Genomic DNA, 17,171 nt, shown 5'->3' with positions numbered 1-17,171 from the left:
CTAGAATTTTGAGAAAAAATACGTTATATTATTCGTTTATTTATAATATTGTAGAAAATATATTTTCTTATTTTTAACAATATCAACTTGGTTTCAACAAATTCTGTTAAAATATATCTTGTTTACAAAAGCGTCATTTTGTATTATAAAATTGAATATTAATAGAAATAAATATTTTGTGAAATGACAAAAATTGGGTTAGCCATACTGTAATTATATCAATGTAACAATCTTAGGACCGTAAGTGTGTTACATAGGTCGCACGGTGAATAACAAAATTGCAAACTATATTTAATTATGAATTAGAATAATCTTTGTAGAATGTCAAGTGGAACTTGCATTGTTTGATCGTCTACTAAAACAATATCAAATACTTCCATATATGATGCCAGGCTACTGTCAACCTAAAAAAATTAAACAATTTTTAAGTCACTATTTAATTGCTCTTAAATATTATGTTGGAACGAAAGTTTGTAGCGTTTTTAAATCGAAATTCAAAGATGAAATTAAGATATTTATTCATAAGTTTATTGAATAACATGATGAGTTACCTAAAAAATGGAAAAAAGTAATAGAAGAGGATGGAAAATATGTTATTGAACAAATGTGTATGTATAAATATCCTAATTTTACCTATGAGTTTTAATTTAAAAACGCTACGAACTCTCGTTCGTAGCATGTTTTAAATGGAAAATACTGCATTTATCAATTATTTCGTAAAATGTTCGATACTTACATGATCATACAGAAATCCAATTTTTAATACTGCGCACGTGTCTGTCATACCATCTACCATAGCTGCGTCGCCTAAGCTATCGCCCATTAGGAGAACATTTTTTCTCCTTTCGAGAACTTTAAAATATTCTTGTTCTACTGCGTATTCATTTTTGTTGAAAACATGAATTAGTCTTTCGTTTTTGAATCCTACTATCTTTCCGTCCTTGTATTTAAGGAAATTGGAAATTACCTTAACATCAAAATAATTATTATTATGTGCACTCGGAGGTTTAACATTACATTAATTTTTTTATTATTATTATAAAATCATAGGCTATTTATAGGAAAGTTTATATCGACCATGATCTAACAAGGAAAAAAAGACATGTACAAATGGCACAAATATCGAAGTAATAGTAATATTATTAAAAGTATCACCTTTACATTATCGAAGAGAACTCCTTCATTCCTTAAAACAGCTTCCACGATATCCCCTAAGCCAGCACTAAACACAAGCACAGGAATTCGAGCAGAATGCAATTGTTTAAAAATTTCTTGGGTACCATCCCGTAACCCTGTACCATAAATTCTTGTTACTTCTTCTATTTCGTAAGGATCGAAAGGTATTTCTTTCAATATTCTTTCTGTTTTGATCATCCAGTTTGTCATTTCTTTTGCTTTTACTTTAATCGGTAAATGTGGATCAATTTCAATTGGTCTGTATTTTTTATAAAGATGACTTGATTCTTTCGAATATGTGTCTGAAAGTTGTTTGCACTTACTGAAGATCCCTGCATAAACAAAATTAAAAAGAGATTCTTTACAAAAGGTTACTATTTATCATTTTGCGATCCTGCTATTGTCTAAAATTATGACGCATTCATTGAAAGAGGGTATATATCTAGACGTATGTACATACCAAAACTACTAAGGACTTTTTTACCATTAACATGTTGCTTCGTTAGCGTTAAGTCAAAATCAGTCACAATCTGAAACAAAAAAGGTTTCAAATTAATTCTCTCTTAGATGTGTGTGCTACTAATGAAATAAGAAACTATGTAAAATATTTATTGTAAACAATCAAACAATTCTAAACATACCTGTAAAGAGTTACTTCCATCCTTTAAAATTGTGCTTATTATCGTCAACAGACGTTTTTTATCTTTAATGTAGACATGCTTTAACTTCAGGGTTGGAAACTGCATTGGGAAACAAGATTTTTTAAATTATTTAACTGAACAAATGTCTCATAATTGTTAAATAAACAAAGTGCGTATCGAGCACTTTGCACAATGCATTGTATTTACACAAGGCTAACTGTATTATTACATGTTTGTTCTAATTATTTTATTTACTATCTCTGTACTGTGACCATAACAAGGTTTTTTAAATTATTTAACTAAATAAATGTCTCATAATCGTTTAATAAATAATTACACAATTGCACAATGCATTGTATTTACGGGAGGCTTACTGTATTATTAAATGTTTGTGTTCTAATTATTTTATTTACTATCTCTGTACTGTGACCATAACAATTGTTTGAAAATATTTAAAAATCATAATCATAAATTCTTGGTAAAATTGTTGTAATAATTTCGTTATACAAATTTATTAGATTTACCTTGACCAATTTGATTTATTAAAATTTTGTTTACGACTTTGATCCCATGACAGATCACAATTCGCGTTCTAAATATAATGTGATCAATTTTTTTTGTCAGTTGTCGTGCCTCCATTGTTCGAATCAAGAATAATATGCCACTCACAGCACGCTACTTACTAACACCATTAGGGTGCACTGTAATCTCTTGTTTTTTATTTTCAAAGATCTTCAAAAATATCATGTAAAATACTTGTTGAGATAGATGATATACATATATATATGTTACACTGTTACACGAATCAGTAGTGCTTTAGTCACAGAATCGTCCACTATTTATATTATTTCATTGCGTTATCTAACTATCGATAAGTTTCTAAAATTATTTTGCGATTAATACATATGCGTGTCATATCTGCATTTCGTCGAAGACATAGGTGTCACGAAAAATAGTATAACTATGTATTTACTGTAACAATATTGAATCATGCGAAGGTTATGTGACGTTGTAGTGACCGTCAACATTGAAATAGAACAAAGCCAAACATGATTGGTTAAGGGAGAACCCGCGAGAAATTTGAAATGCTTACGTCGTCCAAATTTAACTCGAGAGTCATGGTCCTTCCTTGCGCGACGGGAACACAGTTCTGCTATTTCGCAGTTCAGCCGTTTTGCGAGACATTGAAGAGCCGCCTCGGATTCGAATAACCAATCAGCTTGGCCGCGGGACACCTGACTTTATCGACCAATCACGCGACTTGTTCCATTATTCGTTTCTTGGAGGCGCGAGTCCTTCGAATCAGTTCAATGTTCATACAACAACGAAATTGAAAAACATTGTGATTACTAGACCGGAGGTAACTATAAATTTATATTCTTCATTAATTATTTTAATATGCTGAAAATAATATATTCATACTCTTCAAGAATTTTAATATTGTCACTATTTTAAATTGCATTCGCTCATTTTTGTTATAAATGTATAAAATCCGGAGTCTAGCGATTACTTTCATGAAAACAAATTTTCATCACAAAAATGGGTAGCGAGTAATAAAACAACGTAGCAACATTATATTTTTTCATAGATTATTTAATAATACATTTTAGAATAATAATATAATCAGTTCTATAATAATCGAACTTTTTTGTTTTTATTAGCATTACATAAATTCAATTGAAACTTAATTATATTATATATATTTCTTTTTTTTATTAAAGTGTGTAAAATATTTATACAGGGCGAGTCGAAAGAAACAGAACATTATTATATATTTTTCTTAGATTCAATAAACTTGAGTTGCCATTGTACTAATCAAGAGAGCGTTAGTACAACGCTAGTACTTTTTATCGTACAGTAATGTAAAATTTTACAAGTTTGAATAGCGTTATTTGCAGTAGAATCTCAATTATCCGAACTAATCAGGAGAACATGAATGTTCGGATAAAGTCACTTTGTTACACTGCTGGAATACATCTCTACTGATTTATACGACAAATCGTGTTTCATATAGATCGCTTTAAATTGAATTGTTCATATATAGTAATATATATATATATATGTACAACGTGTTCGTATAATAGCGAATTCTGACATCGGAGGTTCGGATAATCGACGTTCTACTGTATATACGTATACATGAGTTGCATTATGAACTTATTGTCATTTGAGTAAATCAAATAAGAACGTAATACAGTATACAGGGTGTACCAGATAAAGCAGGCGTGGGCAATTTTGCCTCAATTGAGGCAAAACTGTCCCCACCGTAGCGCCCACTGTCCCCCACCAGCATCCGTCGTTACAATGTAGGAAGGACGCGTTTCGCTTGTCGCAAGCAGTGCGCAGGCCTCGTGCATCGGAGCCACGAGGAGCGCCACCGAAAGGAAGCTTGGTGGGGGAAGCAGGCGTTTGAGGGGCTCCACCCGTGCCCACGCCTGAGATAAAGTGTTACAAGCTGATTTCTTATAATCTAATGAAGATATCGAATTAATTTTTTTTTAAATTAAATGGTTAAAGAGGGCTAATATTTTAGTATGTGTTAAATTTTTTGGGGGAGAAAGAGGGGCCTCCGACATTTTTTTAAATGGAAAGTATTGTTGATTTTTTGTTATTGTCATCACCTCTCATTAAACTCAATAGCGTTTAATTGAACGTTTATTTTTTATTACGCATAGTTACAGAGTTATAACGAACAATTTCTTGTGAATTAAAACGTTGAAGAAACAAAAAAGAGAAAACGAAAAATATCATAATACCGTATAATGTCTCTCACGACGCAAAAAGGCTGTACACGCAGGCCGCAAAAAAATATCCCCTCCACTGTAGTAATCTGATCTCGGCTCGGGTATATCGGTATGAACCACTACTCTAATATTTAATCTTTTTTATTATTACTTATTTCTTTATGAAACTTTCGTCAATATATTCGTGGCATTTTTTTTATTAAAAAAGAGACCAAACACGATATACATAATTTCAACTCGATGAAAGTTTCGAACGCAAGGAAGGACAGCGTATCGGAAAGAAAGAGAGGTCGCCGGCACAGTTCAAAGGCTCGCTTTACACGCGCTGTCCTTCTCGACGTTCGGCTCGGCCTTTGAAGCTCGAAGAAATAGGTATGTATTATGTATCCATCTACAATCTACAATCTACACACGACGCAACAGAATCCCCCGAGGCTTTTGCGCCGTGAGAGACATTACTATCTATATAATCATTTAGACTATTAATATTACGATTGTTATTAATATCATAGAATGTTATCGAAGATAACATGATCTTTCATTGTAACGGAGAAAATACTCTACTACCATTGTAAAGATTTCATGGCGGAATGATAACTGGGACTACGCTGAGAATAGAACTGCGAGTACCATCTGCGGTAGGAGTGGATGCTTCTGTCTTCTTTGACGAGGAGAGGTTGTGTTTCAAATTTCTTTTGGTTCCAGATGGCCACGTCCCTTTCGAACATCAAACTCTCCCCTAAGAATATGATTAAGGCGTAAGGGGAGAGCAACGGCGGCGCGTAAATTACATGAACCACCTAGCAACAATGCAAAGACAATAGCATATTCATATTTTTGTTATAAGAAAAATGGTTTCTTTATAAAAGAAGACCGTATGATCGAAGTTGAAACTTCTGTGGCTATTGCACACGCCTGTCTGTTCCTCGCTCGCTCGGCTAAACACGGCTCCCCCGAGTTTACTCGAATAGTGTTTCAACTCGGAGCGTGACGGATCAGACCCATGCACTGGTTAGCAATTGTGTACGCGATGCACCTAAAGAAGTTTTCACTTGAAAAAATTACCTTTTGCAAGAGAGGTTCCATCGGTGTCACCGTCTGGAATATACATAACCGGCCAAAAAATGTGTCCATCATCATTTCCACATATCCTGGCCCCATTTGCTGGACGTAAACGTCCAAGTGCCAGAGCTTGTACTTCTCAAAGATTATCAGAGTGTGCCTCAAGGTCGTATAAGCTCTGTGATTCAAATTCTCCTCGTCATTTTCTTCGTCCTCCTTGGAGGTTTTATCCTTCGCCAGAGCACTGTGAGGTGTCCAACCAACGTTCGTCCAAGAGTGTCTGGCGATCCTCGAAAGTGGATGAATAAAGTTCGACAATACAGCTGGACCGTGAACAGCGCTTAAATGCGCTGTGTCTGCGCCATTTTCGGCAATTTCCTGCAATCGAGAGAACAACTATCTTCATCACCTATCGGAGGTTTATACAATTTACCATTTTTCCGGTTGATTTTTAGGAAGGGGGAACCAAATAAAATATACCAAAATATATCAAAACACTAAATTCTGTCGAAGAATATGTTCTGGCATTTTTTGAAAATCTTCAGAAGCCATAAATGCATCAAGATTCGCAGTCTGGTTATAAGAATGGTTCGTTTTTCGAAGGTTAATATGTGATCATGTAGCGCGCGTATTGATAATTCATGCGATGTCAAACCGTTGGCAAAACTGACCTGTATGTGGCAGTTGATAAGATATTCGTTTCGGCCCTGATAACGCCATGTTCGGTTCGAAACATCGCTGACCGTCTGTGGTTGCCAGGTGGGTTCTAATCCTTCCGCGTGATACCAGACAAAAATGATCCCGTTCGCCTCGCAACATTTCCATGTTTTCGTTCTCGCAATATGTGGCACTGTACAATGGGAAATGGCAAACAAATGCTACAAGCAATTCCGCAAAATACAGAAGTGTGAACCAACAGAAAAGATTTGTCTGATGGAATGAGGGCCAAGCAAAAGAACGACAAATTATGCATTGTATCGTCGAAAGCGTACGGATAAGAATTTAAGCGCCTCAGTTTCAGTGTTACATTCATATTTAGTATAACATATCTTTCGATGCGGTCAATAATTTAAATGACATTCGAGAAAAACGATTTCATGAGAATTTAATTAATTATTTTAATGTTTAAGGGCCCTGAGGCACGTTTTCTCGTTATCCGATCGAGTTCAACTTTTTTTTAAATTAATTAAAGTAAAGATTGTAACTACATTTCTTTCGCAAAATTCTACCTCGATTATTTTCCGAGTTTGCAGATGATAGTGGAAAATTACCTTTCTCCGCGTATGGGATATAATCGCAGCGGCCATCGGAACCGCGGAATTGCCATCCGTGGAAGGGACATTCTAAGCAATCTCCTTTGACCCGACCACCCTCGGCCATATTGGCGCCGAGGTGAGGACAGTAAGCGTCTAAAATCCTCACCGTCCCGTTATCTGTTCTTTAAACGAACAGACTGCTGTTAATTCAACCCGCTCGGTCGCGTGAAGCCAGGGGTGTGCAGGAACCCGAAGTTTTTTCGGGATCGGGTGCCCGAAAATTTCGAGATTCTCGAAGTAATTTATTCTTTATAAAAAGGGTGTCCCAACAAGAGCGGAAAATTTTAATTTGGCGCCATTCCTGCTGCTGTGCTTTGAGAGTCAAACCATTATCACAGTTCGATGGTAGACAGTCTGCCATTGTTAAGAATGGATCGCTATTCTTATATTAAATCTTTTTGCTATTCTTATATTAAAGCTTTTGACTACTGAAACACCTCATCTTTGCATTATCGAGAAATGAGAAGGCGCATCCAGCACCCTTGTAATCCTGGAAACAACCAAAAAGTCCACCACCAAACCTATACCATCACCGGTCAGAATGACCGGTTCCAGATTTTTTATTTCACAATTATTGAAATACTACGAATTATCTCATAAGAAATAAGTGTATAGATAGCTCTAGTAGAGCACGTATTACAATATACGAGTCGTACAAAGTCTAAATAAAATCAAACTTGTCATTTATATAAGGGAACATCTACCAGTTACATTTAAGGCTCGGTAGGTTGAGTGTGAACGCCTTCGGACTTCTTTCTCTGGGGGTTTTTGAAGTTAAAATTTTATGTGAACAAAAGCCCACGACCGCCCAAGCCTCGAAGGAGGAGATTAGACGCTGTTTCTCTGAGATCCAGCCACCAGAAAGTTTCGTCAAAAGAACGCGAATGTGCCAGCAAAGCCTAGGAGGGCACCATATGTGTTGTTTCATACATAATATTCTCACATGTCTACTTTCTGACTTCGATCAAAATTTCGGTGGTAAATGAAAAAAAACTGTATTTTATTTGGAATTTAAATGTTCCACTCTTGTTGCGACACCCTTTATACATATTAATAAATATATTATACAGGGTGAACCACGAATCGTGACCAGCAGAGTAACCCGATTATTTCGGGTTCTCGCACACCCTTACACGAAAAAGAATCGCGGCGTAAATGTCGAAATACCTGAACACGGCGAAATTTTCACCGAGCGCTGCCACGTGTTTCACCTGGCCGCTATGCAGCTGAAACGTCTCCAACAAGGCGAACCAACCGTTCGGATAGACTGGAGGTAGTTTCCCCAATTTTCGTTTCTTTGATTCCAAGTGATTCGCGAGAATCTTTCTGCTACTACCCTGTATCCTCAGATCCTGCAAAAGGAACAACCCCTAATATTATTATTATTAGTAGTGCTATCGCTAACAGCCTTTATTAACAATCCGTTGACATAATACTGGATGCTCCATTAGAAGTAGGTTACCATTAACCCTCCAGTGCACCTTTCACAAGGTACAAGTCCCTTACATAAAAATATTACATATTCTGCAATGCACTTATATTTATTATTTCTAATGTACTCAAATGATATCACATATTCGGTTAATAGAGTGTGCTGTTATAACGTTCGACCTCGAAACGTGAAATGTGTTTTTAAGTATTGAAGATTCGACGTTTTTCTTCGAAAGAGTATCACGAATCGCTGATGCGAAGAAAAAGGATTCTTCTAGTTCTACTGCGTCACGCGTACACGAAATCTGCTCCCACATCTGCAAGCATAATGTCTTCGTAGCGCTACAGTGACTCCCACGAATATTCGGACACTCTTAAAAAGACGATAACCTTTTTAATCGTGGACCACACGATTTGAACTTTTTTGAGAAGCTCGAACAATTGGTTTGCTATACAGCGTGGCAAAAATTTTTGAAAAAAATTGCAAGTTGTCGGAATTGCAGAGAAAATACTAAATGCTGTATTTTGCAACTTTTTTATGGGGGCTTATATGAAAGTTTAGAAAACACGTTTCGTAGATCTGTATCCATTAAAGATATTCTGAAAATTTCATCAAAATCAGCCGACGTTGCAATCAACTATAAACGTTAAAAGATGGCGAAAATAATATAACAATGTTTCTAAATTCTTCTGATGTTTCTACTGTTTTAATTTACCTCATTTTTGCGATAAATCCCAAGTAGCCACAAGTAGCCATGTACGTCCCTAAAACGTACGCAGAATGGATGTAGGACGTTTGGACGTGAACCGTACGTTTTAGGGACGTACGTGGCTACTTGGGATGCATAAAATCAGCTGTCTATTTGTAGCGTTTCTATGTTAAAAAATAATAAATTGTATTTTGTAGAAATGCAGTCTTTTTTATCGTGACATGTGTGATGAATGTCGCAGTGAAAATGGGTGCGCAACATTCACGCTGACTTGTCCGATTTCTATTGAAATTGTATGTTAATCCTATGGTAACCTAACGCAATTTTCATGTCATATCAACTATTCCAGTATAACACCCGATGGTAACAATAGAAGAAACGTCTCTAAAAACTCCATAATACATGCGGTGTACTACTGGGCCCTAGTTCACAATGGGATGATTCCAAGTGCAAAAATAAATAAAGAAGAAAACTGATAATGTTCAGTTGAGGTTTCACTTTCGAGAAACACGGATATGAAATTTCGTCAAGTGCGCATTTACTTGATTAACTCCTGCCCGAACGTGTAATCGATCTTTTTAAACAGTTCAACCTTCACCTTACGTTGTCAGCTGTACACACTTCTTTGATTCGGTGCGCAACACATTGCGTGCGACACTATACATACAGTGAACCTCGAAACTATTTGAACGCATTTTAAACCAGTATGTATAACTCTTTTATGATCGGACCAAGCGACCTGACCTTTTTTTAGCAATTAGATGAATTGATTTACCGAATGAGATGTAAAAAAGATTTTGAAAAAATCGCACTTGCTAAGAATCACATGAGAAAGTAAAAGAGGCACCATCTATTACTTTTTTATTAGCGCCCGTGATGAAAATTTTAACCGTAAAATGTTATTCAGTTTTTTTTCATTTTTTCTTGTGAAACCGCCCCATTCCCGCTTGTCCCGAGACAGGAAGTATAAGACATCGCGAAATATATAGTATACTATCTAAGTTTGTATTTCAATCGTTTGTCATCATTTACCACGCAACCTGTCCACCAAAAAAAAATTAGCTTTTTGTTAACTTGTTTTGCCAAAACTTTCACTGTAAACACTATTAACCTCTAAACGCCTCAATATCCTTATTCAACGATTACAGTTACTCCCATGAATTTCGAACAAATTATTCTGGAATAAAATCTTGTTGCCCCCAATCGATTTAGAAAATGTATCAAATGACCTAGATTCGCGTGACTGTCGACCACATCGTCGTTTGGATAGTGACGAATTAACCCTTTCATGTTTATAAAGAAAACCAAGTGTCGCTAAGTGTATCGTATTAAATTTTTAATATTTCTTTATTATTTATTTATTGATGCCGTAAACCATGTTCGGTTTATATAGCATATACATTAGTGTAACACTTTACAAATAATAATAAAGTATATATCGTTATGTAAAGTGAAATGAATTTGAACGATAGACGCTAAATCAATTAAATTTTTAATATCACGTTATTCGTTTGTTGTTTTGAAAGTGACAGATTCTTCTCTGAAGCGACAAAGGGTTAAGAGTAAACAGCTAAAGACACGTTACGATAGTTCGTACAGTTTTCAGAGGCCCGAGGACGCCACTAAAACGCGCTATATGTATAAGTAGGTAAGCCGGGCAGATGGTATTGAGGAGGACTCACCTTGATCAAGTTCATCTTGAACAAATAGGGAGCGAGGAGTATACCAAAAAGCAGAAGAAAAGCACCACCAAGGTACCACCATCCAGCCATCGCTGTCTTCTTTACCCTCTGCCCCCGAACGAAGAGGAGCAAGTGCACTCTAAAAACTTGTCCCTCTGGAACACCTTCGGTAGCCACCTCTCTTACTCCTCGCGCACACACTGTCTCTCTCTCTCTCTCTCTTCTTTTCCCTCTTTCCTTTTTGCCCTCCACCATCCACCTCTTCCTTTTTTCTTTCCCTGCCTTCCCTCTTCGGCCAGCTCGCAACTTCGCGTTCTCGCTTCTTCCTTTCCTTCCTTCCTCCTTCACTCTCCCTTTTTCTCCTCTTCTCTATTCCCTTCCCTCCGTTATCATTCTCTCTCCCCTCGTCCCTCTTATGCCCTCGTTTGCTATCCGTCTTCTTCTAGCCTCCTTCCTTTTCTCCCTTTCCTCTTCCTCGCCCGATATTTCCCTCTTTTTCTACGCTTCCTCTTCTTCGTTTTCTTCCTCTCCTCTCTTTGCACCTGTCTCTCCACGGGCTCTCCCTTCTATTCAATAGTTCTCCCTGCACGTCAGATTGACGCGTTTTCGATACTTCGCTGCCGAACCTCCTCCCGGCTTCCCGAATTTCACTGTCGATGAATATCCTAGATCCGATATGATGGTGGCCGGTTTCTTATTCTCCACGCGATACTAGAGCAAACAAACGCCGCGTCGAGATTCAGATGTCACGATAGAAACTAGACACGTTGGAACTGTTGTCGAGTCCGTCGATCATCTTGCCAGGTCTTCTTAGTTTTGCAAAATCGTTCCTATTCCGACGAAGATATTACGTAGGTATCCGACATCACGGTAGAATCTTGATTTCATGCGACATGATACAGCGATAGCAATCTCTCCTTCATCCTCGGTTTTTCTCTTACTCTCGATGAAAAGCCTGACAGGAAACTGGTGCCAGGATTCAGCTGTTAGCGTACCGTAATTCTTCGTTAGCTCGATCCTTCTTCCAGTTGTGTAACAGTCATTTCTCCGGTCTTGGATGAAGAATTCAAAATGTGTTCGTCTCCGTGATCTGTTTTTTTTGTGTGTTTACCACTTTCTTTCGAGAAGATGTTTCCAATGATTTCACTAGGTAAGACGGGACCAAAGTAGAAGACGACAGAACGAAGGAAACGCTGGGAACGAAGAAGATGGAGAGGCGCACGGAAGGCCCTTGCAGACTGATTCTGAATCCTCGATCGTTTTTCGAACGACTGAGCCACTTCATTCCTTAGACACAGCCTTTTATACCTCCCTGAGGTAGACCACCTTCGTCGATATTCACAAGTCAATCAGGAGCCACCTCTTCCCAATTATTCGCGAAGTTGCTACTGTTATGGCTAGACAGCAGATGTTATGCATTCGTAACGAAAATGAGTAGGTGCAATTCGAAACAGCAGAAACATCAAAAGAATTTAGAAACACTGTTATATTATTTTCGACTTATTAAACATATTAAGAGAGAAAATCAATTTCTATTTTACTGCAGTTAATTCACATCACACAATACGCAGTTGCAGACAGAGAAAATTCTATTTCGTGATAATCATTTTTCGACTCTCTGTCGTCTCGTACTGATCAAAAAGATTGGATTTATGCAAAATACAATTTATTATTTTTTAACATAGAAACGCTAGAAATAGACAGCATATTTTAAGCATTTATGACAAAATGAGTTTCGAATGTAATTCGAAACAGTAGAAACATCAGAAGAATTTAAAAACACTGTCAAGAAGAAGAACATATATTAAAAAAGAAAAAATCAATTTCTATTTCACTCCAGTTAGTTCACTCGACAAAACTGAATAGGCGCAATTTCATTTTTAAAAAAGATTGCATGTCTACGAAATACAATTGATTATTTTTTAATAATACATTTTTTAATGTTTTCGGCGCAACGGTTCGATCGTTTATTATTTTTTTTTTGTATCTTTGATGGTAATGTTTAATAGTTTTTTCATGTATCTATTCTGCAAATTTGTCAATTTGTTATGTGTGAAAGTAGAAATGGTAAAAGCGTTGAATTTGTTGATAATACTATTTCTAATGAAGTTAGGAATTATATTGTTTTTGATCCACATTTTAATAAAAATAACTGTCTATATTACTTATCTTAGCTATTGATAATTTTGTGTTAGACCAGTCCTTGAGAATCCTTACAGTTTCAATTCCAAACTGTTTCGACATTGACGCATAAAAACTGTCCTTTGTTGTGTGTTTTTCGCCATCCATGGTAAATATGTTTCTTCTATCGATCGTATTTGCTAATAATAAATTTTTTAATGTTTTTGGCGCAACGGTTCGATCGTTTATTATAACATAATAATTATAATATAATATAATATAATATAATATAATATAATATAATATAATATAATATAATATAATATAATATAATATAATAATATAATATAATATAATATAATATAATATAATATAATATAATATAATATAATATAATATAATATAATATAATATAATATAATATAATATAATATAATATAATATAATATAATATAATATAATATAATATAATATAATATAATATAATATAATATAATATAATATAATATAATATAATATAATATAATATAATATAATATAATATAATATAATATAATATAATATAATATAATATAATATAATATAATATAATATAATATAATATAAATATAATAATTATAATATAGTATATATAATAAACGATCGAACCGTTGCGCCGAAAACGTTTAAAAATTTATTATCCGCAAATACGATCGATAGAAGAAACATATTTATTATTTTTTAACATAGAAACGCTACAAATAGACAGCTGACTTTATGCACTCATCGCAAAAATGAGTAGCTGTAAGTTAAAACAGTAGAAGAATTGAGCTAGCAATTACATAACAATCGAATACAATATCTAAATACATTTTGCGTTCAATAATAGATAAATTAAAAGTTGATGATGTGTATTTGTCATTTGAATATATTTTAAATGATATAGCAACAGCGTGTTTTGTGCATTCATGACCAAAATGAGCAGGTGTAATTTAATGTAATTTATATCAAACCACATACTCTCAACTTCAAGGCTTCAACATAGCAAATGTACCACGAAAGGAAATAAATTCCTATTGCACTCCAGTTTGTTGCAAGTCTGCTAGAAAATTTGCATTTTGTATAAAGATCCGCTGTCTAGTAATGACGTAACAATCGAATACTGAATACAATATCTAAATACATTCGGCGGTCAATAATTAATCGATAAATTACAAGTTGATAATGTATTTGTTATTCGAATATATTTTTAAATGGCTTTTGGTTGGGGGGGGGGGGCGAGCATTTTTGGAAACGAGGGACGGCGTCTTTTGAGATCTACGGGAAATTAGTGGAAAATCGTTGTCCGTTGCGACGCGGTTGATCGTCGGCGATAGATATGTACGTCAAAGAAAAACGACAGGGAAATAAATGTGGAAAAACCGGGTAGCGTGAATGGAAACGGTCTCGGGAACCGATAACTAGAGTCGATAAAATCGGAACCTGGAAGAGAAAAGGCAAGGAGGGTAAGCAGAAGCAGAACGATTCGTGATGGTACGGGAGATATGCAACAAGGACTTGGAAATATATCGTGGCATACGCACTACTCGGAGCAGAGAGTTCTGGTGATCGATGTGGATCGCGTAAGATCGACCGGACGCTCGAAAACAACCAGGTAGACGCGACTCGAAATCAACAAATATTCATGAATGTTCGGGCCGATGACGAGGCAACGTCTTATGCGGTTCTTCTTATAATTAGAATCACAGATCTGAGCGACATTTATTTCAAATAATAGTTTGTATATAAATCAATTCTAGAAACTAATAATTCATTTAAATCGAACTTATTTGATTAATCGAAGGAATTCGAAGCTGTGCAAATCATTGGGAAAATAATAATTTGTAGAACTGATTGCTTGAAAGAATAATGTTTAATTGGTATTTGGAGTAGTTGTCTCTGAAATAACATTCAAAATAAATGTCAATGAAGTCAGAATATTGTCTATATATTTATAAATAATATCAAATGTCAAAAAAGAGAATAATCAGTGAAAATACAAAAACAAAATCATTTATTGTACGTTTAAAGTTTAAGGTCGTGTTGATTTTTTTAGTGGGTCTTTCGATACTTTTAAAAGACAATTACGTAGGATTATTGGATAATACCATACCATACCTTTTGTACCATGAGTTGTTAAAGTCTCTTTTCTATTGTGTAAACATTTAGGTAAGTGGGTCCGTTTATAAATAAATAATGAGGAAAATATAGGTGGTAGTATTTGGTGAACCACCCTGTATGTATATTGTATTAATTACTGATCGGAATCTGTTTCAATTCGCCGATTGCGAATCGCGATTTTACCTGTTGCATAATAGAAAAAGGTGAATAAATGGGGGTGCTGATTAAACGAACTCCATGAAATATTTTAATGTTTTTTATTCTGTATTTTATACACGTTACACAAGTCGCAGAGTGACCTAAGCGACGACTGGTCATCGACGTACGCACATTAAAATATAATTCTTCTCTCGTTGCTCATTATGATTCGCAACGTTTATAGCATACTGCAGAAAGATCGATACAAGTTCAAAGATTAATAGTTACAATATTCACTCGCACCACGCAGCAATAGATAGCGCATAAGCAGGTTGCGGATGTTTATGCAAGAACAGACTTTCATGAATTACAAAAAAAGTATTTCTTCAAGATTCTACCAAAGCCCAAAAGTCTTTTCCGATCATTCGAAATTTCCCATTACATCGAATTTTGAACAATTAAGTATTCCATAAATGCATAAAATCAGCTGTTTATGAGTAAGCAAACTAATTACTAACTAGGCGGACGTATCAACACGTGGACCCATTAATTACGCAATCGCTTTGTCGGGAGAAACACTTTAATCTACACTATTTACTTTTTCATCGCCTTACACCAGTGGTGGGCACGTTTGCCTCGATTCTTAATTGAAGCAAAGTCGTCCCCACCATAGCGCCCAATGTCCCCGTCTTCGCATGAAAGAGAGATTGGTGGGGGAAGCAACCTTTGAGGGGCCCCAACCGTGCCCAACACTGGCGTACACCCTTTAAAAAAGGAAATAATGTAACCGTCGAACAACAAAAGCGAAAGGTCAATGACACGTTGACAAAAACGAAATCGGTTTTTCTCGTTGGATTGTCCCAGGGATCAGCAAACTACGGCCCGCAAGGGTAATATTGTTCTGTACATGAAACAATTATATTTAAAATCGTCAAATAATCATTAAAAATAAATCAAATTACTACTAATTGAATTTCCTTTTTTTGTTGCTCTACGAGTAGAATTACCAGAGTTGTGCTAATTTAAATACATTGCATTCTATATACACAGTATTTGAATTACATTGTAATTGCATTATATGATTCGAACCTATCTCTTAATTTAATTGCTAACTACGCGAATCATGAGGGTAATATAATTGAATTCATAATTGAAAAATATCTTTCATTTCTATGATCTGCAATTGTAAAAACGAATTACATTGTAGTTTAATCGAATAAGAGACCAGAATTACAAATTACATTGCAAGATAATGTAATTCAGGACAATGTAATTGAATTACCTTGTTATTATAATTCGTGAAGTAATTCAATTGTAATTCAACACAACTCTGAGAATCACCCACGTCGAGTTTAAAAATTTTACGATGTGGCCATTTCGAAGAAATGTTTGCCTATCCCTGGTTTATCTTGTAACCAATGGCAGTGTTCGCATAGTAATCGAGCGACAACGTGATTCATCGACCTTAAAACGAATTCATTAATTTATTAGTTAACGAATAAATAAACAAATCGAGGCGATTATCGATTCGTTTATATATTGTTGTCCGGAATAGAAATTCGTATACAAAAATGCGTTCGAGCGTTTCATAGCGATGAAATTTTCATCAGGAACGAAACGGCCTATGAAAGAATAACAAACCAAAGGCACTGCGGTGAAAACCAAAGAGGAAACGTAATAAGAACAAAACTGAAAAACCAAGAACAGAGAACAATGGTATTTTCGTGTAACTAGTAACGTGATTTACAACAAAATGTCAACAGTAACACAGATTCGTTTTCAGTGGAAACAATGAACATAAACAACGTTTCTTAATCAAACATTAACAGAAACAACGCTCTCGAATGAAAAACCTCTTCTTTTTTTTTCAAGTGCGTATATTTTACGTGAAAAGTGTATCGATCAAATTTTGACGCACAATGTATTATTTATCTGACAATTTATGCGTAAAGATTGTGTTGCTTTTCCGACGTAAAATATCGTCCTTTTTTGCCTTTTGCATTTTTCGAAA

General features: G+C 35.3%; 2 protein-coding genes across 3 annotated transcripts; both read right to left on the bottom strand.

Moving 5' to 3' along the window:
* Nucleotides 1-19: 19 nt before the first annotated feature.
* Cn-iiib (cytosolic 5'-nucleotidase IIIB) lies at nt 20-3,038 on the bottom strand. 2 transcript variants are annotated; one of them, XM_076428434.1, is made up of 6 exons: nt 2,911-3,038; nt 1,818-1,916; nt 1,637-1,706; nt 1,156-1,508; nt 737-967; nt 20-404 (listed from the first exon to the last, which is right to left on the bottom strand). In XM_076428434.1, exons 1-6 carry the CDS (start codon nt 2,935-2,937, stop codon nt 303-305), a joined length of 882 nt encoding a protein of 293 aa, XP_076284549.1. In that variant the 5' UTR covers nt 2,938-3,038; the 3' UTR covers nt 20-302. The 2 variants fall into 2 exon arrangements, with proteins under 2 accessions (XP_076284549.1, XP_076284550.1); XM_076428435.1 differs by lacking the exon at nt 2,911-3,038 and adding an exon at nt 2,501-2,851.
* A 379-nt stretch (nt 3,039-3,417) lies between these two features.
* Nvd (cholesterol 7-desaturase nvd) lies at nt 3,418-12,046 on the bottom strand. The gene is made up of 6 exons (XM_076428418.1): nt 10,763-12,046; nt 8,107-8,291; nt 6,895-7,061; nt 6,295-6,473; nt 5,627-6,001; nt 3,418-5,361 (listed from the first exon to the last, which is right to left on the bottom strand). The coding sequence occupies exons 1-6, from the start codon at nt 11,015-11,017 to the stop codon at nt 5,125-5,127; spliced, it is 1,398 nt and encodes a 465-aa protein (XP_076284533.1). The 5' UTR covers nt 11,018-12,046; the 3' UTR covers nt 3,418-5,124.
* Nucleotides 12,047-17,171: the final 5,125 nt, after the last annotated feature.

The sequence above is a fragment of the Lasioglossum baleicum genome, chromosome 7 (genome assembly GCF_051020765.1).
Source record: "Lasioglossum baleicum chromosome 7, iyLasBale1, whole genome shotgun sequence".
Lineage (NCBI taxonomy): Eukaryota > Metazoa > Arthropoda > Insecta > Hymenoptera > Halictidae > Lasioglossum > Lasioglossum baleicum.
The sequence above is the reverse complement of the archived record's forward strand: the minus strand, read 5'-3'. Positions and strand labels throughout refer to the sequence as shown.

Excerpts from the sequence above, each read along its gene's own strand:
- Cn-iiib (XM_076428434.1), bottom strand. The coding sequence starts at position 2,937 with ATGACTCTCGAGTTAAATTTGGACGAC. Across the intron at positions 1,707-1,817 it reads ATGGAAGTAACTCTTTACAG|ATTGTGACTGATTTTGACTT; the intron begins GTATGTTTAGAA and ends TTTTTGTTTCAG. Across the intron at positions 405-736 it reads TTGGATTTCTGTATGATCAT|GTTGACAGTAGCCTGGCATC; the intron begins GTAAGTATCGAA and ends TAATTTTTTTAG.
- Nvd (XM_076428418.1), bottom strand. The coding sequence starts at position 11,017 with ATGGTGGAGGGCAAAAAGGAAAGAGGGAAAAGAAGAGAGAGAGAGAGA. Across the intron at positions 7,062-8,106 it reads GAAAATTTCGCCGTGTTCAG|AACAGATAACGGGACGGTGA; the intron begins GTATTTCGACAT and ends GTTCGTTTAAAG. Across the intron at positions 5,362-5,626 it reads TGGAACCTCTCTTGCAAAAG|GTGGTTCATGTAATTTACGC; the intron begins GTAATTTTTTCA and ends CATTGTTGCTAG.